This window comes from Rhizopus microsporus, assembly GCF_002708625.1.
Source record: "Rhizopus microsporus ATCC 52813 unplaced genomic scaffold scaffold_3, whole genome shotgun sequence".
Classification (NCBI taxonomy): domain Eukaryota; kingdom Fungi; phylum Mucoromycota; class Mucoromycetes; order Mucorales; family Rhizopodaceae; genus Rhizopus; species Rhizopus microsporus.
Genome location: NW_019671918.1, coordinates 262,299 through 286,460, shown reverse-complemented (window position 1 = coordinate 286,460; position 24,162 = coordinate 262,299). Strand labels below are relative to the sequence as shown.

Here is a 24,162-nt window from a genome sequence, read left to right as displayed (position 1 = left end):
GTGTACCAAACAAAAAAAAATTACTACACCCAAGCATCTTGAAGCCTACTTCAACATACTCGTTGATAGAAAAAAGTATGGTGATTCAGTGTTGTTGAATATTGACCTAGCTCAAGAAGTTAGAAGTCTTACTTAATCTGAGGCACACTTCTCTTACTCCCTTCCTGCTTTACCTCAACCGAGACCACCAGAAGTGGTTGAAAAACGCTATTTTGTTTTCACCAGAGCCGCCTTCTCCTTAATCGACCGGTGTATATCAACCAATAACTCTAAAACTTCCAAATCGATATCAGTCTATGTTAAATCAAAATCAACCTGCTCAATCAGATTTTACGACTAATACGAAGAAAAAACGGGCAAACACATTATGCAAATTATGCTGAATGTAAAGGTGGTCATAAACAGATTTATTGCGCAAACAGTTGCGGTAAATGCAGAAACAAAGCTTGTGGAGGGAAATATGGTGGGCCTGCATGCACTTATAATCTATGATTTCTTTTTTATGATTTATGGTAATAAACTGATGATATTCAAAAATAAAAATAAAAAACCCCTAGATATGACTATACCGCCCTATTTTCTTTAATAATCACAATTAGTGTTTGGTATTTTTGCCTAATGATATGACACAATTTATCAAGAATGAACGCAGAGTTTCGATTATTAGGTTTGATTCGCATTGGTTTGAAGAGAAATTCAATAATTCAGCTCTTACCGCCATTTTCGCCTCATGACCACTACAGCTGCTTCTAATGTTCTCCATTTCGCTCATTGCTTCATCTTCATCAATACCAAACTGTTGCAAGGCTTGTGTAGTCTGGTAGTATGTTAAAATAGTGCTTTCTTCCATCACTTTTAAATTCTTATTAACGTCCAAATTTTTCATCAACGCAACTTTTTCATTGAACTTCATCTTGGAAAAGATGGTCGACTGACTAGAGATCAAGAATATAAATGAAAGTGCCCTAATATGCAAATAAATATAAACATTCCATTGTTAAAAAGCTAAAATAATCAAAACGTACAATGTATGGCACTCTGACAAGCTCTTTCTCATCTGTGCTTCTTTGATGCATTCTTGCCTGAAACATCGAAGAACTTTTATGATAGATATATCATTCAGTATCCACTACAAAAACGAAGCATTAGTATAGAGATGCTAAATGTTCTTTATTATAAACTAACATGTGGATTTTGGTCGTCTACACCACCGAAATTGGGTTAAAAAAGAGTGATTAATGGAGTATTGATTTTATCTGCAAAACAAAACACGGACTAGAACTTTCAGACACACGGTCATTGATTATGTTGATATTGGAGTGGGTAAGTGCAATACCATGATTGTTTTCAATATTCAACATGCCGTTGATTTACCCTTCTCTGTTTATATATAAATATTCCTATTTATGACTCTTTAGGCTTTTTATATTATTATTTCAATAATCTAATGACGTAATTTATTACATGTCTAATCTTTTTCAAAAAAACTCTTTTTTGCTCTTTCATTCTCTTTTGCAAAAACTTTAGAAATATTAGACCGAAAACTAGGGGAGAACACTTCAAGTGGTCTCTTGACAAAATGGTAACATTATCTAGGAACAATTAGAAAGATAATGCCTGCCATGTCCGCTTCATCTTAAGGCTTTGGGCTCTTTCCGGAGTCGACAGTAGCTTCCTACATGATTATTGTGGGGTGTGGCACATAGATGAATATTGTTTATCATTATGATGTTTTGTTATGTAAACACGAATATATGAAGTGCTGAACACATTACACGAGTAGGCGGTCTTAGTTGTTCCCACCCTCCTCATCCCTTGTCTCTGCTTTGTTTTCCTGGTCTCACTCAAGAAGATGAAGATCAAAAATTTTCATTTCAATTATTTTATTGTCTTTTATTGTAGTACAAGTTCGAAATAATAAAGAAAAGACTGATAACAACAACCAGATCACTTACTCATGTAATGTGTTCAACACTTCATATATTCGTGTTTACATAACATTATAATGAAGACACTTCAAATTATTATAATGCCGGCGGCATATACACCCCAACTCTCTCCGGATTTACTTACGAACTAGCCATACTTGAAACAACAGGCCCCTTTGAAAAACTTAACTGGTATAAAGAAATCCAAGACTTTGTAAAAGCTGGATATGGCCTAGTATCAATGTTGCACAGTCTCGGAAGAAAATTTCATTATGGTGATAAAGAAGTTTTTAAAAAGATGAATGTATTCTTTTTACAAGGAACACGTAACTATTATTGATATGATCCAAAGGCGTATTTCGTTATTAATTTTACTTTTATAAGCAACCAAGTTCAGAGTTCGGAAGATGGGTTTAGTCGAAAAGGAGGTATGCCTGTTACAAAAATGCAGCGGTGTTAATCTGAAGCACAATGAACCAAGGGAAATACTGCTAAAAAACTTGATAAACATGGTTTGGAAGTTAAAAGTATGTATTTTTTGTGGATATATATGCATTCTAAATTAATATGGTTTTTAAAACGCTAATATGTATTTATAGATTGAAATAGAAAATAACCTTCGACGTGTCGAAGAACTTGCACAATCTCACCAAGATAACTTAAAGTCGCAAGAGAAGATGTTGAGATGAAAGATTTGCCGTCACTATTCAAGAAGAATACGAATATAAAATTACCAGATAAATAGCTGCAATACGCAAAGTGTATGAGAATGAATAGCTCACCTTTTAGCTCGGATAATGAGGATGAATAAGAGAAAAAATGACAATGAATCTATTAAAAATGTATAAAGAATAAAATTTATACAATATTAGGACAGAGAAGAGAAAAGACTCTGTATTGAAGTTACTCTATTCACTTTTAGAATCCTCTTATAAAAGTCTGCTTTTTTAAGATTTTTTTTTTATTGTAACGCACTGCAACTTGTTTTCCTTAATTAAAGGGGATATACACAAGTATATCTTCCTCCTGAGCTTCACCCTATCGAGATGTTTTGGAAAGTACTTAAGGAACGAGTCAAAAGAGAGAAGTTGACGGATACAGAAACTCTTTCTTCGAGAATAACTGAAGGTAGTGAGGATGTTCCTGTCGAACATTTACAAAATTTCGTTCAGCACTCAATCGATGTAAATTCTAAATGCTTAAATAAAGAAGGTTTGTGATCAATGTATCTGACGAATTCAAACATTCGGTAAATTGAGAGTGGAAACACAGTATTTAGAACATTCCGACTATTGAACAAGGTATAAACTTGGTACCATGCGACTTTCATTTTGTAAACAAAAATAGAACGCGGACATCTCTACGCATTTGGAAATTCGTGATACTTTTTACAAAAACAAAAGACTGCGGTCATGAGCAAGTTTACTGTGTTCATGTACTACTGCATATTTTGAGATACTTGTGTAATTGGCTTTTGAAAAGACAACAGAATAGTGGTCAGCAGTGCCATATCCTACTTCTGATGTAGCAGTAGTCAACTTGTTTGTTCTTTCGTGATCTGTCCTACTCAAAAGAAAACAAAAAAAAAACGTGATACTTTCAAATTGAATTACCAGAACTATTAGAGAATATATTTATTAAAGTAAGGATATTAAAAAGACATTAAGTAAGTATTAAAGAATAAGGTAAAAACTAATACATTAGTGCGGCATCAGCAAGGTTATAGCTATCCACAAGGACACGCACGTAGTTATTCACATTAGACATGTTAACTGCCATAGGAGCTGCACCAGGAATACCTTCACCCTCGATAATCAAGCGATTTTCATCAATCGTCACATGTCCTTTACCCTTACGATTACGGACAATAGTAGCGCCACGATGGTTGCCATTCATATCATAGTCCTTCAAATCCTTTATTTCCTTCTGCGTGATACCTAAGTCATCTTCTGGTAACCAAACTGTAGGCTTGGGAGCATAGACAGAGGGATGCATGTAAGCCTCTGTGGCATATAGCGATTTGGCCGTATTTATCACCTGTGGATCATCTACCTTGAGCTTTCTGTCGTCATGAAGCTCTTCATCATGAAGTCGATCAAGTAAGTGTCGACGGGCCTCAAAGGCTTCTGTGGGTGTACGAGTTGGGCTATGGGTTGCCACTTTGGTAAGAGGGGAAGTCTGAGGTGCAGCATCAGCATGGTTGTGATGTGTTAAATCAGAGCTATCGGAGGTGACAGATTCACCCTTGACCAGATCCACTTTGTTTTCCACAGGTTCAAAGGCGCATACTGGAAGAAATTTAAAGAGAGGCTTGAACGCTTTGTCATAATAAAACAGAGCAAAAGCAGTTAGAATCAAGGTAATGATCATGAGAATCATTTGACCCAGTGCGTCTTTTCGAATAGCAAAGAGACCGATCAAAGTGAGCTGAGAGATAAATAGACCAATGTAAATGTGACGGATGGCTCTAGGAAAAGCACGGCCAGCGGTTTCATAGCTAAGCTCAAAGACATACAAGAACTGATACAGGTAGACGAAGTACTGTAGACAGAAGAAGAGACAGACGAAGGGTAAGATCAATGGCGCGATCACACCGTATTCTAGACCGAGAATGAAGATGACAGTTTGGCCAGGGATCAAAGTACCCAAGTTGACAGTCGGGCAGGTTCTCTTTTGATTGTATATGTCTCTAGGTGTTGTCGCAAATATGGGTTTGATATACGATAGTAAGTAAGGGACTGGTTGAAGCATAGTTTGACCTGATTGGTTCGTGGCTTGAAGCATGACAAAGGTGATAAAGAAAGTAGAGGCCTGTGGTAAATTCTCAGACAGGATATTTACGACGATCAGGGGATTTTGAGCAATTGTTTTGAGTTGATCAACCATACTAAAGAAACCACCGGAAAGCGTAGAGACAAGGACGACATCGATGAGCTGAAAGAAGAAGAACTTGTGCAAAACAGACAATTCGACAAAGGAAGTCTGAGGGATACCTTCACTTTTAGACAAAAATGTAAAGATCACAGGAACAAGGGCAATCAAAATAGCCAGGGCAACAGCAGGTAGAATACCTTGAATGATGCCTACAGCAGTAGGACCCAAGGCATTAAGACCGTTAAGGAAAGGTAAGACTTGAGATAACTTTTGCAAGTTGGCAACAGCCTGTACAAAGACAACTGAATTGAAAAAAGGGGTTAGAAAGTTAAAAACAGAGCATATACAATTAAAGTACCTGGAACAGCCCAAAAGATGACGATAGCAGTAGTAATAAGCATACTGATAAATCGTCGTACAAGACGTTCGAAGGATCGGATGCCCATGTTATCCCAAATAACGTCGGAAGGAGCAATACCAATATAACGAGGTGCCATATGCATTGCATCTTTATGGATCAAAGTCTGTGCAGCCATGTGAGCTGCAGCTTGGTTATGAAACTCAATAAAGGCTGAATTGACTTGGTCAAAGTCAGGTGCTTCTTGTTGCCTTTGCTGAATGGTTTCGTTTAATTCCTTGATCTTGTTATGGTAAAATCGAATGGTATCTACTTTATGTCCAATGAATGGTAAAGGAACAGGCAGTGAATGCTCACGGTGTGTCGGTCTAATCTTTTCGGGAATATCTTTGGTCTCACCATCTTCTACACGATTGAGATCACCTTTTTTCAAATGATACTTATAAGTGGCAAGGATCGCCTTAGTTACAGCAGCTTCTAAACTGTTGACTGCTTTGTCTCGATCAGCGACCAGGTCGGGCAAATCTTTTAATTTTCTGTGGTAAATTAAATAAAATGTTGATAGTTCTATTTACACTTTATCACACGTGTATTTACCTATTAAGCCAAACACGGCGCACACCACCAGGGAACTGGCTGAATATCTTCTCAAGACGCTCTACAGTATTGACATCTGCAGGGATACTGGGCACAAACACAGTGCGGGCTGCTACGGTGTTTGCATACTCTGGACTAAGTAAGTATTTTCTTCTCAAGTTGATGTATATACGCGTTTCACGAAAGGTGTAGTACCAAACAAGAGCTAGTATCATACAATGTGTCAAAAGCGTGCTAAATCATTTCATGGGTCATTGTTATTTATACCTGACAAAAGAATAGCCAATAAACAATTGGCCCATGTACGATGACTGTCTATGATATTTCCCATCGTCAAATAATTCAATCCACTCAACTGGCCCTGATTAATGGTGATAACGGGGAATAAAATAGGAATGGCAACGAGCGAATAGATGCTGAAGGTAACCATGCCCATACGAAGAAGCTTTAGGACCATGTATCGATCAAGGCCCATACTTTTGATAAGCTGCTCATCCGGTATTCGTAATAGAGCAAATATCCATTTTATATAACCTTTCGGCAATGGTGGTGGGCGTCTCCTACAGATAATGGTTACTATAAAGAAAGAAAGAAAAAAAAAAAGCAAGGTTCTTTACTCTTTCTCAACTGCATAACTTCTTGGTGAATAAGTTTGTGGTCTTGTTGTTCTTAGAATATTGAAGATGCCAAAGAAACCAACAGCTAATACCGCATTGAACCACAAAGCTGAAGTGAAGGTACTCGTTGAATTATCAACACTAAAATGGGAGTTTAGCTCTTGATGTGTTTTTATTTTTAATTTTTATTTACTCGATCTGATCATTTCTTGTATCACTCATTCACTACGCTTGTGAGAATGAAAACACAAAAAAAAAGGTAAAATGGTTTGAAAAAAGGACGTTGCCTTTTATAAACAAACTTTTTAGCAAGTGGAAATGCATGTTTAAAAGGCCGACAGATATTCTTTTTTTGGCTTGCGTCGTGCAACCCACATCAGTATGAAAAGGTAGTAAATTAACAAGCAAGTCATGTCTACGTCATTATCCACAAAGGCCCAGTTTTACCTGAACTTAAAGAAGAGCTATGAATCCAAAATATGCCAAATCAAATCACTTAGTGTTGAAGACCGTTTTTGATCCATACGTTAGTGTAACACACTTATTTTAAGCTACTTCTAAAGACATTTGCTTGATAACGTTGCTAATTACGACTATGATTATACACTCATCATTTTACTAAAAGCTACATTATCCTCTGCAAAGTACAATGGCACTTTATACTCACTCTTTTCAAGAGAGAGGGGCAACACAAGGAGACATGACATTCATTTCCTTTTTAATTCTTGTAACCGCTTCAGTTCAGATCAAGCGTTCTAAAAAAATTTTTTTCTAGTTTGCCAAGGCAAAACAGACTGGAAAAAAAAAAAGTTATGCAAAAGCAAATTGGTTTTATGCATGCGAATTGAATGCTAGGAGTGCATTATTTATATATCGTACTTTCTATATATCTTGAGGCAGCTCATTTGGTCATAATGGGTGATGCGTTGTCACACACTTTTCAGTGTAACTTGGATCATAAGGATCGTCGATGAAATGGACGTTAAGCTATAATTCATGCGCTGTAGGGATAATATGAGAAATCAGTAAGTATTTCTCACATATCATGAGATTTAACATTAGACTGCGACTCATTGATTAGCTCTGTATCATTATCAGTTCAAATGTCTCAAAACGCAATCGTATTGGTTGTATTTTTGACAGGAAGGAGTATATTTTGTTAATCCATTTAGCTCATGTCCGGGGACAGTAACGATTGCACTATTTTGTAAGTTATTTATTACCAGTCACTCCCAAGATGAAGAAAGGTTTCTTTGCTTATTCTTACCAAATAGCTTAGGATATTCTGATAAGTGTTGTATACTGTAACTACCCTACGCATTAAACAACTCTCTTGCGAGTGCTATTACTCTTGGTCTGAGGTTAAAATCAGATAGCAACCTTAAAATCAGGCATGGCATTTACCCCTTAACTTTAAGGACCAGTTATGTGTGTTGATCCAAAATTTTCTATGTTACCTTATGTAGAGTAACCGAAAAACACCATAGTACTTTATCTAAACATCTTATTGAATATGCCTATTTGTTCTTTATCTGCGCTATACTTAAATGTTAATAGATGCATAGGAAAAAGTCTCAATATATGATTCGATTCTTTTTTAATCAATATGTAGATGAAAGCTTGACTGTTGTCTCAAGTAAAGAATAAAAAGATTCCATATTGCTTACTATTAGATACTCGGAATGCAATAGTATTATACCACAGATAAACGATTAGACTATATATATTATTCTGCTTATGATGAATAATGTAATAATCCAAAATAAAGCGCATAATTCCTTTTCTATTGTCTACCTGTCTTATTGTTATTTTTAATAGAAAAGGTAATATTTAAATAGGATTGCAGGGGGGACACAATCATGCCCTTCAGGTACCTTGCAATTATCCTCGGGTTTCAAAAAGGACCAAAGTAGCCTATGAAAAGTGGCCTATGAAACATCCCGTATGTTGACATGAATTGGCTTTCAATTATATTACATAATCATGACATGAAGGTCAAATGGCTAAACATTTCAACGTAGTTTTATTGGACATACAAAATAACCTCTTCTTTAAAGGAAAAGCATTACCTTTTTAAACTTTTAGAATGGTGGGGGAAAGTATGATTTTTTGGGGATATTTACAAGTTGAGCTTTTCTCTCAAGGTATTTTCAAGTTTAATACCATCCTTTGCAAAGTTACGAATACCTTCACCCAACTTTTCAGAAGCCATGGCATCTTGGTTCATTTCCCAACGGAAGGCCTTTTCGTTGTTGAAGAAAGTGACTTTTTCGAGAGAAGCAGCTTGAGCATTTTCAGGGCTTAACTTGCGTTCAATCTTCTTATCGGCCTTCTTCAATTCAGCCAAAAGAGCAGGTGAGATAGTCAAGAAGTCGCAACCGGCCAATTCCTCAATTTCACCTGTGTTACGGAAAGAGGCGCCCATCACGATGGTCTTGTAACCAAACTTCTTATAGTAGTTGTAAATCTTGGTGACAGACTGGACACCAGGGTCTTCAGAACCAGTATAATTCTCGCCAGTACTCTTCTTGTACCAATCCAAGATACGTCCGACGAAGGGAGAGATAAGAGTGACGCCGGCTTCAGCACAGGCAACAGCTTGAGCAAAACCAAACAATAAGGTCAAGTTACAGTGAATGTTGTGCTTGGTTTCGAGAATGTGGGCAGCTTGGATACCTTCCCAGGTAGAAGCAATCTTGATCAAAATACGATCTTTGCTGATACCATTCTCTTCATACAACTTGATAAGGGCAATAGCCTTGTTGACTGTACCTTCAACGTCGAAAGACAGACGAGCATCGACTTCGGTAGAGACACGGCCAGGAACGATCTTTAAGATTTCGGTACCAAAGTTGACCAAAAGCTTATCCATGGCCAAACCAACCTTTTCTTCATCAGAACTATATTTAGATGCTCCCGTCAATATTTACACGCGCTCGTTTTATAATTAAAAAACTTACCCGCCCTTAGCCTTAGCATATTCGATAGCTTGATCCATCAAGCGTGCATATTGTTCCTTTTGAGTAGCAGCCAAGATTAAAGAAGGGTTAGTGGTAGCATCTTGAGGTTTATATTGATCGATAGCTGCATCACGTAATGGTAAGCAAAAAAGAACAAGAGAATAACAATAACGCGTCAAGTAGATATACTTACATTCAAAGTCACCAGTGTCAGCAACAATAGTCGTGAATTGTTTGAGTTGTTCAAGAACAGACATTTTGAGAAAAAAGGGTATGTGAAAGAAAAGAAAATATAAAACGGCTTCCAAGTGAGTAATATATATATTTTTCCGTCATAGACTGAGATTAAATTTAGATAATGACTGCAAGTTGCTATGTAAGCGCAGGTAAAAATATACGATTGGTTCAATTTTCATCTATTGTAAATAGACTTATAATTGTCATTATCCTTTTCCTTTTTTATCTTGACTTATGCTTATATATTTATTTAGACCATAGCCTCCTTCTCTTCTTGATCTGATTACTCTTTTTTATCAAAAAGGGTCAACTCTTCAAAGCTTCACAGCAAATGTGACTGCTATCTAAACACAAATCATCTTGATTGCATAAACAGCTTACCAAAAGGATGACTAATTTTAATAATAAACCTTTCTCTTTTTTTTTTTTTTTTTTACGAATAATAATGTGGTTACTTTTATGCTAGAATTTGTTCTTTATTTTATTGACAATTTGCAATGCAATGTCATAATACTAGTACAGTAGTTTATTGACGAAAGAATTCTGTACGCTTCCACCAGTTTGACAAGACATCATCTTCAAAGAGATCCAATAAGTGAGAGTGGAATAAGTCAGGTCTTATAGCATTGAGCATAACAAAGGCAGCTGCAAGTACGATATCAGAATATCCCGCTATAGATAGTTATGGTTAGTCATCAATAGAAATGAGACTGTATCATAATTACCTTTCTCTCCAGTAACAAAAGGATACTTTTGAAGTACAGCATGGACAGGGGTCAAAGCCTCCTTTAATGCAGGCTTATGATCGTCAGGATGTCCAGCGAACTTCTCCAAAGGCATACCAATCAGCTTTTCGCGATCTTGACGGTGCCACTCTTTGTCAACACTGCGCTCTTGAATATCAAGAACAACTAGTTTGTAAAGATTGACGGTGATATTTTTATAACTATAGGTTTCAAAGAATTTGTGAACACCCGGATTGCCATTAAAAACAGAGGGTTTATCTGGAAAAGCTTCTTCAAGATAGTTAGCAATATCCCAAGATTCTCGAATGCCCTTTCCATCGTTCACTATGACTGGTACAGTGGGTCTTCCTTCATAAGGGCTACGTTACGCTTTGTTAAATCAATTTTTTGATACTTATTCGCTATGCACTTACACAACTTTGGGTATAATTTCTTTCAGGCTTTTAAAATTTACCCACTCTGTATGATAAGGGATACCCTAATGCTATGATATTAACTAATGGTCATGATAAACTTTTGTCAACTTACCTTGAAGTTTAATGTGTATCTGGTCTTGGCTGTATTTGGAGAAAACACGACACCTTCTAAACCTTCGAGTTCCAAGTCATAATACGTAATATTCGTCATTTTGTCACGAGAAAATATAAAAAGAAAGAATGAGGGCTTTATGATCAGGATGCGGCTATATATACATTTATATTCGCCAGAGTTACACATGCCCCATTTATACAAGATTTGCGGCTGAGATTTTTGTGATCTTTTATTTCTCTTCACCGTTTTACCAAACAAGCGTACACCAAACCTCTGGGGCTATGTCCCTAGCTCCGTGATCAAAAATTTTTGATTTGAAGCCTAAGACCCTGTATTCGATCCCACAAACCGCTCCGAGTAGCTTGCTCTTGAGGGTTTTAATGCCACTTTCTATAGGGAAATAAACAAATTATGAATAGCTGCGGCACCCGCCCAGGTTGGAATTTGCATGAATCCTAACACCACCGAGTCTTTGCTTACCAATTATAATAATAATTAGCTTATCTCCCTCCACCCACCCCATCCCCCTTCTTTAAATTGTATGTTTTCCCTCCACCATCAGTACCCTTCCATCCCCATACATTATACGCCCCCACTTTGTTGAACGTGCCCAGGCAAATTAATATAAAAAATACTGCGTGTCCAATGAGTTTAATAAATAAAAGATTGTTTAATCGTATACCAAACTTCTCTCTAAGGTGGTTCCCATAGCGCCTGCATCGCCTGTAGCCTAATCATGTTTGTAACTGCTCTTGTGCTTTTGATTCTTGACCTTAACAGGATTTCTTGGCCTCTCCTTTCTTTGTCAGATCCTGTTGGGACGGAACACGTGTTTAAGTTCCGTGTTCACGCACGTCTACCATCTACATAGCCGCGCGTCCTTGCTGACGTGTCAATAATTTGAGCATTTCTACTAATAGAACGTAAGCACTCTTTACTTTGTATACCGATTGCTTCCAAACGAGCATAATAACAAACATCAGGAGCATGAATAGCTATGGAACAAGTGAGGATTTGTTCCAAGTGAGTCAAAATAGTATTAAAGTTTGCTTACCATGTTCAACATAGTCTTCTTTTAGAAATCTATTAACTTTATAAAGCAATTTGTAGTCAATAGTAAATCTTCAATGCAAGGACATTCATATATTGATTAATAATACAGTAACCACATGCACTTTTATATATCATCTTACTTTAGCTGTTTATGCTCAAATCTTTATACTATCTTTGAGTTGTTCTTTTATAAATAAAATGATCTTTGGGACTAATATTTACCTCAGAATAAAACCAATGACGTTTCCTGTATTGTTAAAAAACATTCCTAGCTTGCTCATGGCACTAGTTTTATTGTACCAGTCATGTTATTCCTTTTACCGTGAGAAGCATTGCATTGTAGAGAAGTGTTTCCTTTTATAGATGATGAAATGATATTTTTACACAATTCATTGGAAGAGTAGGTCATATTATTCATTTTCATTACAGTTGTCTACATGATTGCCAGCTAGAAGTAAAGAAAAAATACCAACGCATGCTGTTTATCTTGGGAGATAGTATCATGGTGATAAAGCCTATTCAGTTACCATGTACTTCTCAGTATTCAGATTTCTTCATAGATTAATATATGCACAACTTATTTTTCTCTCTGCGCTTTTGCACTTTCAGAGCATGAAGATATTTCCCATTTAATATAAATAGCCCTTAATCATTTATATATTTTCTTTTCTATATCTATTTCAATAACGAGCTCTGTACTGTATCATTCTTAATGGACTCTGCTGAAAGTTATAAATGAACATATTCAATACACCCATAGATATAGACGCAAAGAGTGTGACAATTTTAGCTTTTAATTACTATATGGTGTAAAAGCTATATCATTTAGAAATGTTTGTTACATTTTACTGCTTGTATTCGGATAATATGACACAAGAATCTTTTAATTTATATTTCAGTAAAGACCAGTTATGATTATGGCTAAATTTTCAAATTATGCAACGCCTTTAACAGTGAGAATGTTGGTGTAGCTGTAATTACAATCCTCTCATTAACTATGAGAATTTCTTGTAGTTTTAGTATAAATACAGCCGTCGTTGTAATCAACAATAGAATTAGCACATCAAAGAATAAATCCATTAGTTAGATCCCGACGATGACCCCTTAGACAACATGGTGTTGTAGTGTAGAAAACAGAGCGGTTAGAATCATAATCAGCCATAAGTACATTCATCAAGCATGCAGACACAAGTTATGCAGCAGACTTTCAAATCATTGAATATAAATATCCTTTTTACGGGAGTTTGATATTACCGAATAAGAGTCCTAAAAGCATTGTCCTATCTTTTTGATAATATAAAACAGCCGTAAATTTCTGCTTGCATATCTATTTTCTTTTATACTCTCAATTCTCATGCTTAAAGCTTTATTGAAAACATAGAAGATATTAGAGTAGCATTATTGAATAATAGCTAATCATAAGACATTGTAAATAATATTGAATTCCTCCTAGCACAGCTTTCAAAATGGGAAATTTTGGCTGGAAAGTTTGAAGGAAATACTACTTAGGGCAGCGTGTTTGGATCTCCAGGGCTTTTTAAAAAAACTCAAAAGCGTCCCAAGCTCATAGCCTTCTTTTATGAGTAGCTAATGTTATTGGATGAATTTTTAACTCTTCATTTGTATTCAAGCTCTAGCAGGATATGCGAGGCTGTAAGCCATCAGCGCTATCATAGACTAAATTGTAGCAGTAGACCTCAGCGTTTTAAAAGGAGTCTTATTTAAGCAATAGGGGGCGAAATGTTCGCAGCGCATGAGATCGAAATCCAGCTTTGTATACTGAAGCGGTGTTGTCTTATTAGATTTTATTGTCAATTAGAACAAGTATATGGGTATCCTTTCAGAATGGATTGCTTCTGTGACAAAGAACGCTCTTGCTAGCAAGTCATATTTGTATTGCCGTAGTCTGTTAGATGCAATAATGTTTATTGCACTTGTGAGCAAATCCATACATCTTACATACATATTTGCTATAGAATAACTACACTAGTACTGTTTTTATTATCAATCATCTCGCTCTTCTCCTGTTAAATCCGTATAAAATGTTGTTATATCTATAATTTTAATTATTACTCAATGGATTCTCTATTACTGTAGCACTCCTTTTTGGAGGATCGCTTGTAAGCCTATAACGAATGCTATTTGCACAATTGTTAGAGTTAATATTAAGTAAGCATAGCAACAGAGAATTTACTAACATATAAAGGCTCTATTATCCAATCTTCATCTTTACATTTAAACACACTAGCTATCCATTAACCGTAAAAATTACAAACTTTATCCAACACAGTACAAAGAAGATCGTGCCATTTAGAGTTAAATTATGGGACACCTGAGATTATGATATAAGGCCCAAATTCTACATATGCTGTGTCCTAAAAGTAAGAATAGATAGGATGGGGGTTACTATAAGTAATGGGTAAGAGTTGACGCTTGCCCTACAGGCAAATTAATGACGAGTATATCTTAAACCTGTGAAACGTTTAACCGAGCAAACCTACAGGATCCATACCACAACGTTATCTACGCGCATAATGAAAATAAAAAGATTAGTCTCGTTTTCTTTAAATCCCATTAAATCATCTATGCATGTATACTTTATATATGCCTTGCAAGTACAATCACTTTGTCTATATCCAAAAATCAATAATAACAAAAACACTTGCAAGAGCGGATTACTTTGTTACATACTTGTATATGTTACACCTGGACAATAAATTAATGGTTGCATATAATACTTTGCATAAGATCGTGTGCTTTGTACAGCCTTATGATGTATGTCTTTACTAACGTATACTAATATACATATGGAGAGCGTAATCCTTTTAAAGCATTCAAAGCTATTCATCTCCTTCAAGCGAATGCTTAGTAATGACGTATTCATCCCATTTTGACAACCAAGGCTATTTTTTTCAATACTATACCATAAAGCGTTACCCTGACTGTATGACAGGTACAAGAGCATGTGCAATAAAAGATTTAATAATTACCATATCAGCCAAAGGTTGCAATCAGTTCTATCATAACATTATAATTGAACGTGATAGAATAACACCTTACAAGTAAGTCAAGGATATTATGATACTGAACTTGCTACCTTCGACATAAAATATTTTCCGCGGCAATGCCTGTAAGTGACTTTAAGTAACATGGATACCAACTACTTTTTCTACAAATGAGCTGTCAACTTGACCTTACGACGTATTCGCTCAAGTCGTTTTTCTTGATACTACTGATGCTTACTGTACTCAATAGTGATCATGCCATAATCTATATACATCTGGCCTGGGTCAATAAAACGATAAGATAAAGGCGAGTGTAGCATATGTGTATCTGTGCAATTGAAGTCAAGCTGCATACATAGCTCATGAAATTCATATACCTTTGTATGCAAGAATACGCTTATCTTTTCTTACAAGTATTCTTTATATAGAAATTTCTTTCTTTTTCGACAGTTTATGTTCATTATCATCTTAATATCAATTGTGAGTTCTGTAGGACAGTTTGACTTCTCATCATTTTACCATTTATGGATAATTTTTACCTCCTTTGTGCCTCTACATCTCATTCAATTACTTTGTTCAACCTTGAATTAAATAAAGATACAATTTAGGATAAAATGTCTAAATCGAGTTCATAATCGGTTAAAGTTATTATCAGTAATGCTTGAAGCTCTTTACTTCGCGTCGATATAAATAAGAGCATCCATTCCAAGCTTCCTTTTTTTTTCTCTCATCAAAAAACATTTCCTTTCTTTTTCCAAACCATTCATTCTAGTAATGAAATTCACTCTGATCTCTTCCTGTATCGCTCTTGCCTTTGTGGTCCTCGCTGTTGAAGCTGCTCCTGGTGGCAAGAAAATTAACGTTCCATTGACAAAGAACGAAAATTATAAGCCCAGTGCCAAAAAGTCACTCCAAAAAGCCATTGCCAAATACACCAAGCACAAGCTCTCCACTCAATCTCCTGGCGTCTCCCCTGAAAGTGGTGGAGCAGTTCCTGTAACTGACAGTGGTAATGATGTTGAGTACTATGGTATCGTCAAGGTTGGTACTCCTGGTGTTGACCTCAGACTCGACTTTGACACTGGTTCTTCTGACTTGTGGTTTGGTAAGTTATTGTAAAAGGTGTGTAAGGTATTGCGTGTTTAATGTGGAGTATAGCTTCAACTCTCTGCAGCGATTGCGGTTCAACTCAAACCCGTTACGATCCTTCCAAGTCTAGCACTTATCAAAAGGATGGTCGTCCTTGGTCCATTCAATATGGTGATGGTTCTACTTCCAGTGGCATCTTGGGTACTGACACTGTCGAATTGGGTGGTCTCACTATCAAAAAGCAAACCATCGAATTGGCCAAGACTGAATCTGATACTTTTGCTAGTGGAGAAATTGATGGTCTCTTGGGTCTTGCCTTTGATTCCATTACGACAGTCCAAGGTGTAAAAACACCTGTCGACAACTTGATCAGCCAAGGTCTCATTTCCTCTCCTATCTTTGGTGTCTTCCTCGGAAAGGCTAGCAACGGTGGTGGTGGTGGTAAGGGCTATAAGAAAGAATTCGTCGTACATGAGCTTATTCCGACTTTATCTAGAATATATCTTTGGTGGATACGACTCATCCAAGATCAAGGGAGAATTGACTACCGTCCCCATCGACAATTCTCAAGGCTTCTGGGGCATCACTGTTGATGGTTCTTCTGTTGGGGGCCAATCTGTCACTGATTCCTTCAGCGCCATCCTTGACACCGGTACCACTCTTTTGGTCTTCCCCAATGATGTTGCCTCTCAGATCGCTCAAGCATACAATGCTCAAGATAATGGTGATGGTACCTATACCATTGACTGTGATACGTCCAACTTGCAACCCCTTACCTTCAGTATTGGTGGTGCTGAATTTGAAGTTCCTTCTGATTCCATCATTTTTGAACAAGATGGAAATAACTGTATTGCTGGTTTCAGTTATGGTGATCTCGGAGGCTTGTCTATCTTGGGTGATGTATTCTTGAAGAACAACTACGTTATCTTTAACCAAGAAGTACCCGAAGTCAAAATCGCTCCTTCCATTAACGCTTAAGAGCGTCTGACATATTTATTTAAATAAACTACTTTTATCTCCCTATAGTAAAATCATAAAGGAAACCCTAGAAAGGTTGTTCTTTTCTTTTTTTCATTTTCATTTGTTATCAATTCATCTGTTCATGGATTTATTCAGACCTATTCGCCATGCCTCTAAGTAACAAGGTAATGGTCGACCGAGGCATGTGTCGTCATCTCTCCAACAGCGAATGCGTCGGAGGTTGATCGTTAAATAGCCGATGGAAAGGTTCATCATTATTTCCATGAAATGGAAGGATCGGAGTTGCATAGAATGAATAAGAAGAGTCCTTTTCAAAGAGAGAAGAACTCGAGTTAAGTTATGGGCCTTGCAATAAAATATTTATCGTTGTCCGAGAAATAAAACAATTGATTCTTTTTTTTTTTTTATTATCTAATGACGAACACTCATCCAGACATTGATTATGCAAACAAGGTTATTCTTGCACCGATGGTAATTATTTAGACAGTAAATTAATAAACAACAACAATAATGAACAAAAATAACATTGATTTAAGGTACGAATCGGTACTTTGCCTATGCGTCTATTGGCACTCGAATATGGAGCAGGTAACCAAAAAAAGAAAAAAAGAAAAGAGGTTATTGACATGACATGTAGATTTGGTTTGGACAGAAGAATTAGTGGACAAGAGAATTATTGGATCTGTTCGAGAATATAATGGTACTCACATATATTTTTTGCTTTGGCTTGTATTATTTAACACATTAGCGTAGAAGCTACAGGAACTATTGATTATCGTAAAGGGAAATCATTGACATTTAGCACTCATCCCGACGAAAAGGGCAAAGTTATTCTTCAACTCGGTACAGCAGATCCCGATCTTGCCTTACAAGCTGCCTTAACACTCAAACAAGATGTAGCAGGTGTTGATCTCAACTGTGGATGTCCTAAGAAGTTTTCGGTCCAAGGAGGTATGGGCGCTGCCTTACTGACCGACCCAGATCGTCTCTGCAAGATCTTGGAAAACCTCATCTGTCACACAGGGATGCCAGTGACTTGTAAGATTCGCTTGCTTCCAACCCAGGAGGATACCTTGAAGCTTGTTAAAAGGATTACTGCTACCGGGATTAAGGCATTGACGGTGCATTGCCGCACAAAGGAGATGAGATCGACCGAGAAAGCATTATGGGAGAGATTAAGAGAAGTTGTAGAGGCTGTCAAGTCTGTAAGAGATATACCCGTGACAGTCAATGGTGATATCTTTCAATACGCAGATGTTGAAAAGGTCAAAAAGCTGACACGTAAGAAAATCGACAGAAGCAAAAGACATGTATTAAAAATATTTGTGAATAGATGCTGATTCTGCAATGATCGCTAGAGGTGCTCAGTGGAATCCGTCTGCTTTTAGAAAAGAAGGACTGTTACCATTTGGTGAAGTTGCTCGTGCTTATATCAAAAAGGTCGGTTTCTCCCCCCTTTTTTTTCTATCAATAAGATCATAACATACCTTATAGTGCGTCGATACTGAGAATGTCTTTCAAAATACAAAGTATGTTATCCTGTGCATGAATACTGAGGATTCTGATCATACAAGATCCGAGTTATATCGAAACATGCAGAAATCAAAGTCAACAGAAGATTTGTGGTAAGAAAGAAAAAAAGAGTCACATTTTATCAAGAAACTAATGTCTTCAAGCCAAATTTTCGGATTAATGGACTATTACCGAAAAGTGACCAGCGAACAACAGGCTAAACGGAAAACTGAGAATGACAAAACGGAGAATGAGAATAAACGTGAAAGAGACGATGAAGACAAACAAGAAAGTCAAATAGAAAAGAAGTCAAAATCAGAATAGACGGTGATTAAAAAAGTATTTGTATAGTAAATTAATAAAAATGTGTAATGTGTATCTTAAACTATACGCCTTGAACGACTCTTGGCCAAGTCTGGCGAATGCTTTCATAAAGCTCAGGCTTTGATCTAATATCCCAAAAAATAAATCAGTACATGTATACATATACATTATCTCCTTCTTTACCTCCTCAAAGCATCTGGATCTTCTGCAAGACAAACAAAAGTAGTAGCCACACCACTCGAAATCACAGTCGCAACGGTTGAAAACATGGAAGCACCGATCAAGAAGCACATCATGATGATGACAGGCGTCATGCCTCCATTAGCATTATATGGAGGTTTGCTTACTTCCAGATAAATGAATCCTAATAGACCAGAGAGAACACCTACGAGTAATCCGCCCATAAACAGGACATTACCAATTAAGTTGTCATTGATCATGGCTTCAATGCCACGGTCCTTGACCATGTTCCATGTGTTTCGAGCTGTAGGAATAAACGGTTTACCGTAGATTGCTACGCCACTGAAAGCATAATAAGTGAACCATTCCTAGGAAAAAAAGAAGTCAGGATATAGGTTTGTTTGATGGCTACACACTTACAAATAGTCCAGCAAAGCAGTTGACAATACATTGGATGATGCAAATAAAGAATGCAGCACATGCATTATCCGTATTGGATTGAGCCACGCGTAAAAAGAATCGAACCAAGTTAATGAGGGCAATCAAGAGAGATCCAAAACAAATAGAACCAAAGCTAGTGGTCAGAGCGCGTTTGGCACTGCCCCAGATAGGATGTTTGATACCGTCGTTTAGGAAATAGACGGTGGCAAAGAGTCCCGCGAGCGTAACATGAGTTACATAGGTAATCACTTGTGAGGTCCAATAAAACGAAAAGACCAAAAAGACCATGGCACAATTCAATCGAGAGTTATTGCTACTTGAGCTGTACCATGCTTGATAGATGCCAATGACGGTAAACATAAACCAGAATGAGAATGCGGTTTGAATGATGAGTGATAGGATACCAATGAACATAGTGCTTGGATACTTTCGAGTGATGTCCACAATGGTCTTTAGCATGACTGTCAACTTTTGGTTAGTTTTAGAAATAAAATACGAAATATGACTTGCCTGTTGCAAAAGGGATTCTACTTCTCCACCAAAAAAAGCAAAGAGCATAAAGACACGAAAAGATCAAAAAGACGATGGCTGCTGAGTAATAATGTCTAACAAAGTAATAGATTGTCACTCCAAAGTAAACAATGATCGATCCAATGAACGTGATGTAGATCAATGGTCCTGGAAACCTAATGAGTCTTGTAAGAAAAATGACACATTCCTTTGTCATTTTTTTATATTTTACATGTTGGCAATAATCAAATATAATAAACTTATACCAAATCCAACTACAGCCGCGTATCCAAAGATGACAAAAGTAGATGTATCAAAGGTTAATCCAGAATAAGGGTTTGATGATTGGACACCCCCGTAGGTCGTGCCATGGCTATTGTATGTACTAATGGCAACAACAGCTAATCCAATAAATGCACCCAAATTGAGTAGCCAAAGTACCGTAGCCCAGACATCATTCCATCCACTCGAGGGTTTGATGCCTTTATTGGGTTCTTCGGAATAAGGTGCTTGCTGTTGGTAGGATGTATTATAATCTGGTGGCGGATACTGTTGTTCTGGCGGTGGGTAATAATTTTGATTTTGTTGCATTGTCGGAGGTGGTGGATAATACTGTTGTTGTTGTTGTCCTTGTTGTGGCTGATACATGTTCTTTGTTTTCTCTTAAAGAAAGAAAAGTAAGAAAATAGAAATGGGCTTAAAAATTGTAGAGGGCGAAGGTAACACAAGGCATTGTTATTGCATAAAGTTTGAGTTTAACAAATCAAAATCGCCGTTTAGCCAGTTTGTATCTATGGTTGCTGTTGCTAAAGCAGAAGAATCTAAGCATGAACTGATATCAAATGTATTGTCTTGAAGAAGGTCAATTGGATTCATCCAAAGTGTTTCTGGATCAAATAAATCAAATGGGATGAGAGATGACATCATATCCATTGATGGACTTCCAATTGAAGATGAATCACTTTGTGACATATGATTCTGTAGAAACGTCTGAATATCTAGTTTAGCGGCCTCTGATATGTCCGATGTCTTCCAAGCATCTCGACGTGATAAAATGACATCAATTGTCTCTATATATTGACGAACAATCGGCGTTGGTTCTAGTGTGTAGTGGTTCATCAAAACGATCGATGCGGCGTCTAAAGTAGATAACATCAAACCACGAGGTAAAAGGCCAGACTGATAGAGGCTTGCTGAATTGCTGTTGAGAAAATCATTTGTCTTATTGACGATAGTCATAGCATTGGGTAATGCTTGATAGATGCACCGCACATTTTCTGGATCAGAAAGATCCAGACGAGGCAATGAGGACGGAGGCTGTTGAATCTTGAAGTGTTTACTCCCTAATGTTCTCTTCAAGAATAGCAAAGTTATGGCGAAAAAGTAATGGAATAGCTCGAGAGTAAATGTTTGAAGCTTTGACATCTGTTGTTGTTTTCGTTGTATAAAACCGTAAAGATTATTCAAGATATGCTGTATTTCTTGTTCTACCGATTCATTGTCTGTTTCGTGTGGTAACGTAAATATGATCATGCAGCATGTCTTTGCAATTACGGATTGGACATAGAATGTTTCTACAATATAATCATAGTGTCTAAATGCTCTAGTGTTTCCATTCTGAGTGTCTAATTGATACGATAGAGATTCTCGTACGTTCATGGGTGGATACGGATGTAATTGATGGCCAAGAGCAACACGTGGAATCTGCACAACTGCAAAGAATAAACATTAGCCCCAAGCTGTCTTTCTTTTTCCTTTATACTCTATCTTACGTTCAACGCATCCCCGAACAGTACATTGAAATATCGCCCAAAAAGTAACAAGCAAAAGTTCCTTTTCGACCGGTGTCAATCCTGGAGGTAAAGTGTTGTTAAACAAGCCTAACTTTTCTGCAATCATGTACGAGAGTGCAAAGAGAGATGTTCCCTTTTTAGCATATCCAAACGTGATCTCAAACAAGCCAAGCAGAACAACAGCCTGATAGCGGCTTAAGGTTGCCTCTGCCGACGCTTTTGAGAGCAACACGTGAGCATAATCCAAGAACGGATTACGGCTACTCAAATTCTCCTTTCTCCACAGCAAAAGCTGTTGTCCCTCCAAGATGGGAGATAAAAAGAGAGTGGTGCCGTAGATGACAGACAGCAAGATTGGATCGGCTGTATCTGTCCAGTAAGCCTGAAGGAGCATGGTTTTGTTAATCATGATGGAGTATGGGTGAATGTGAAAGAAATAATCGATCAGTCGTAGTGCCTGGTGCGGCGGTAATGAATTGAGCGGATTACTTATGATAAGTGCTGAAGAAGGTGGTTCAAAAAAACTTGTTGATGGGTCATTGTTGAGTGCAGTGGCTACGAATTCTATACAATTATAGTAAGACAGCCTTAGCCGAGATAGACGTTGTGCCATAATGGCTGAAACGTCAGCACTCATCCAACTAAAATATTGTGCTAAGTCGTCAATCTGTAAATCGACCTGTCTATGCGTCTTTTTCAATATTGTCTTTGATCGCATCGGACGCTCCTGAGGGTTTGTTGAAGAATTTAATAATTTTACAAACTTGCTGGTTTCAGGTAAAAACTGCTGGTTATATAAATAAGTGAGATAATAATTGAGGCCCTGAGACTTGTTATCCTTCAAGTATCGCGTAGGGGAGAGATTGGAGACATGTTCAAATATAAATTCTCGACATCTTGCGTTATCAGGTCGAGCCAAGATAAATTTATTTACAACTGCATTCTTGGGTGGTCGACCGACTTGCCCTGGCTTTGCATATATACATTCTGTGTTTTTATATTTACATCGTTCACATGGATTGCCTCCATCACATTTTAGTTTCTTGGAGCGACAGCTGGAGCAGCTAATCTTTCTTTTTGACATGCACAGCCAAGATTAGAATATTAAAAAGAAAAGTGTGTCTTGGCATATTTTTTTTTCTCTCCGAAAAAATGAAAAAATCATTGGATCACAATAAGATCAAAGGATTAGTAAGCAAATGGAAGGCAGGAAAGAAGAAGCAGAGAAAACCAAAATGGCCATTGCGAAGTTTGTTTGATCATCAAAAGAATTTGTTAAAATGTAATAAGAAAAAGAGAAAACAGAGGAGAAAAGGGCTAACAACTTACAGTTCAATCTCCAAAATTGTTAAGGAACGAAAGAAACAATATAGTCAAAAGGCCGCTTTATATCCGATTATCAAAGAAAAAGAAAAAATTGACGAATAAAAAGAGAAATAGCGTTCAGAGGATAAGCAGTGTGTACAAGAAGAAGCTAGACACAAAATGGTTACAGATCAGACGACAGGTTGAAATGATCAAGATGCCAAGTGATACTGCCTTTCCATATATACCTCCATCTGATCTCTTACCTGCAGACAATGTAGTGCCTCAGTTGATTCATAATGCTATACTTGGTATCAAGGGAAAGCAACACTTGCTTGATGCGCAATTATTTCGAATTCAACGTAGCCGGCATGAAATATTAAAATATCAGGTGAAACTACATGAATTAGACAAGGACGTGTCTAGGGCATGGCTGCGGCACATTAATGAAGATCATGCGGATGCATCTCTATTCATAAAGGGTAATCGGACGTTACTTTATGAAGTAGATGTCGATTTGAAATTGATAAAGAAGCGACTTGAAGCAGTTCATTCAATATACATGAATTTACCTGGTCATCTGAACAGGTTGAACAATCAGATTCAGCATGAAAAGTATAAACAATGGATGCATGCATATAAAACATTGATAATTTGGTTATTCTCCATATTTGGTATATCCATCTTTGTGCCCTTAGCGTTCAGTGGCGGCTTTCTAAACAGCCAATAAAATCAAAAACAAAAATAAAAAATCGTCAGGCACATTACTGTTGCTATGGATACTCTAATTGTGTTACCAAGGCAAGACAATATCAAGGGGAAAGTCATTGGGGCGTCAGATCCTATTGATAAAAATGACGTTTTTACTTTTTGTAATAACAAATGTACAAAGGTTTATGTTTACTCTCTTATTTTAAACTTTCTGCAGGAAACTGCATGAAAAGGATATGTAACCCTTCATAAACAAAGCTCTTGTTTGAAAATCCGGGGAAGACTTTTCTTTACATCTCATCTTTTGTACTTGTTTTCCCCCCCAAAGAGGGTTTAATTTGTCAAGTTCCCAGGCCATTCGTCATGGGTGTATAATAATATATGAAGTACATTTATCTTGTAAAAAAAAG

At 37.0% G+C, this 24,162-nt stretch overlaps 10 protein-coding genes across 10 annotated transcripts; 4 read left to right on the top strand and 6 right to left on the bottom strand.

Annotated features, from left to right (window-relative positions):
• Positions 1–453: 453 nt before the first annotated feature.
• On the bottom strand, positions 454–1,425 carry RHIMIDRAFT_311304 (uncharacterized protein). Its single transcript, XM_023614719.1, has 2 exons — positions 1,026–1,425; positions 454–965 (listed from the first exon to the last, which is right to left on the bottom strand). The coding sequence occupies exons 1-2, from the start codon at positions 1,055–1,057 to the stop codon at positions 596–598; spliced, it is 402 nt and encodes a 133-aa protein (XP_023468889.1). The 5' UTR covers positions 1,058–1,425; the 3' UTR covers positions 454–595.
• Positions 1,426–2,804: 1,379 nt separating this feature from the next.
• RHIMIDRAFT_271661 (uncharacterized protein) lies at positions 2,805–3,191 on the top strand. The gene has a single exon (XM_023612263.1). The coding sequence runs from the start codon at positions 2,975–2,977 to the stop codon at positions 3,146–3,148; it is 174 nt and encodes a 57-aa protein (XP_023468888.1). The 5' UTR covers positions 2,805–2,974; the 3' UTR covers positions 3,149–3,191.
• Positions 3,192–3,205: 14 nt separating this feature from the next.
• Positions 3,206–6,752, bottom strand: RHIMIDRAFT_271657 (DUF221-domain-containing protein). Its single transcript, XM_023612262.1, has 7 exons — positions 6,684–6,752; positions 6,568–6,633; positions 6,375–6,515; positions 6,025–6,317; positions 5,758–5,962; positions 5,161–5,696; positions 3,206–5,104 (listed from the first exon to the last, which is right to left on the bottom strand). Exons 2-7 carry the CDS (start codon positions 6,594–6,596, stop codon positions 3,621–3,623), a joined length of 2,688 nt encoding a protein of 895 aa, XP_023468887.1. The 5' UTR covers positions 6,597–6,633; positions 6,684–6,752; the 3' UTR covers positions 3,206–3,620.
• Positions 6,753–8,157: 1,405 nt separating this feature from the next.
• RHIMIDRAFT_212157 (transaldolase) lies at positions 8,158–9,653 on the bottom strand. The gene is made up of 3 exons (XM_023607211.1): positions 9,528–9,653; positions 9,335–9,458; positions 8,158–9,274 (listed from the first exon to the last, which is right to left on the bottom strand). Exons 1-3 carry the CDS (start codon positions 9,589–9,591, stop codon positions 8,494–8,496), a joined length of 969 nt encoding a protein of 322 aa, XP_023468886.1. The 5' UTR covers positions 9,592–9,653; the 3' UTR covers positions 8,158–8,493.
• A 364-nt stretch (positions 9,654–10,017) lies between these two features.
• On the bottom strand, positions 10,018–11,197 carry RHIMIDRAFT_271655 (uncharacterized protein). The gene is made up of 4 exons (XM_023612261.1): positions 10,846–11,197; positions 10,731–10,795; positions 10,297–10,676; positions 10,018–10,243 (listed from the first exon to the last, which is right to left on the bottom strand). Exons 1-4 carry the CDS (start codon positions 10,942–10,944, stop codon positions 10,098–10,100), a joined length of 690 nt encoding a protein of 229 aa, XP_023468885.1. The 5' UTR covers positions 10,945–11,197; the 3' UTR covers positions 10,018–10,097.
• Positions 11,198–15,644: 4,447 nt separating this feature from the next.
• RHIMIDRAFT_85320 (rhizopuspepsin 6 precursor) lies at positions 15,645–17,030 on the top strand. Its single transcript, XM_023615791.1, has 3 exons — positions 15,645–16,011; positions 16,065–16,433; positions 16,492–17,030. Exons 1-3 carry the CDS (start codon positions 15,681–15,683, stop codon positions 16,971–16,973), a joined length of 1,182 nt encoding a protein of 393 aa, XP_023468884.1. The 5' UTR covers positions 15,645–15,680; the 3' UTR covers positions 16,974–17,030.
• A 360-nt stretch (positions 17,031–17,390) lies between these two features.
• RHIMIDRAFT_234539 (FMN-linked oxidoreductase) lies at positions 17,391–18,812 on the top strand (the record flags this gene model as incomplete). The annotated part of the gene is made up of 7 exons (XM_023608178.1): positions 17,391–17,447; positions 17,513–17,564; positions 17,614–17,676; positions 17,730–18,257; positions 18,310–18,416; positions 18,471–18,601; positions 18,653–18,812. The coding sequence occupies 7 exons, from the start codon at positions 17,391–17,393 to the stop codon at positions 18,810–18,812; spliced, it is 1,098 nt and encodes a 365-aa protein (XP_023468883.1).
• A 61-nt stretch (positions 18,813–18,873) lies between these two features.
• Positions 18,874–20,591, bottom strand: RHIMIDRAFT_286622 (DUF580-domain-containing protein; the record flags this gene model as incomplete). The annotated part of the gene is made up of 5 exons (XM_023613400.1): positions 18,874–18,937; positions 18,996–19,360; positions 19,413–19,894; positions 19,944–20,119; positions 20,176–20,591. The coding sequence occupies 5 exons, from the start codon at positions 20,589–20,591 to the stop codon at positions 18,874–18,876; spliced, it is 1,503 nt and encodes a 500-aa protein (XP_023468882.1).
• Positions 20,592–20,678: 87 nt separating this feature from the next.
• RHIMIDRAFT_248381 (uncharacterized protein) lies at positions 20,679–22,349 on the bottom strand (the record flags this gene model as incomplete). The annotated part of the gene is made up of 2 exons (XM_023610513.1): positions 20,679–21,655; positions 21,716–22,349. The coding sequence occupies 2 exons, from the start codon at positions 22,347–22,349 to the stop codon at positions 20,679–20,681; spliced, it is 1,611 nt and encodes a 536-aa protein (XP_023468881.1).
• A 539-nt stretch (positions 22,350–22,888) lies between these two features.
• Positions 22,889–23,771, top strand: RHIMIDRAFT_234537 (uncharacterized protein; the record flags this gene model as incomplete). The annotated part of the gene is made up of 2 exons (XM_023608177.1): positions 22,889–23,018; positions 23,068–23,771. The coding sequence occupies 2 exons, from the start codon at positions 22,889–22,891 to the stop codon at positions 23,769–23,771; spliced, it is 834 nt and encodes a 277-aa protein (XP_023468880.1).
• Between the last annotated feature and the right edge of the window lie 391 nt (positions 23,772–24,162).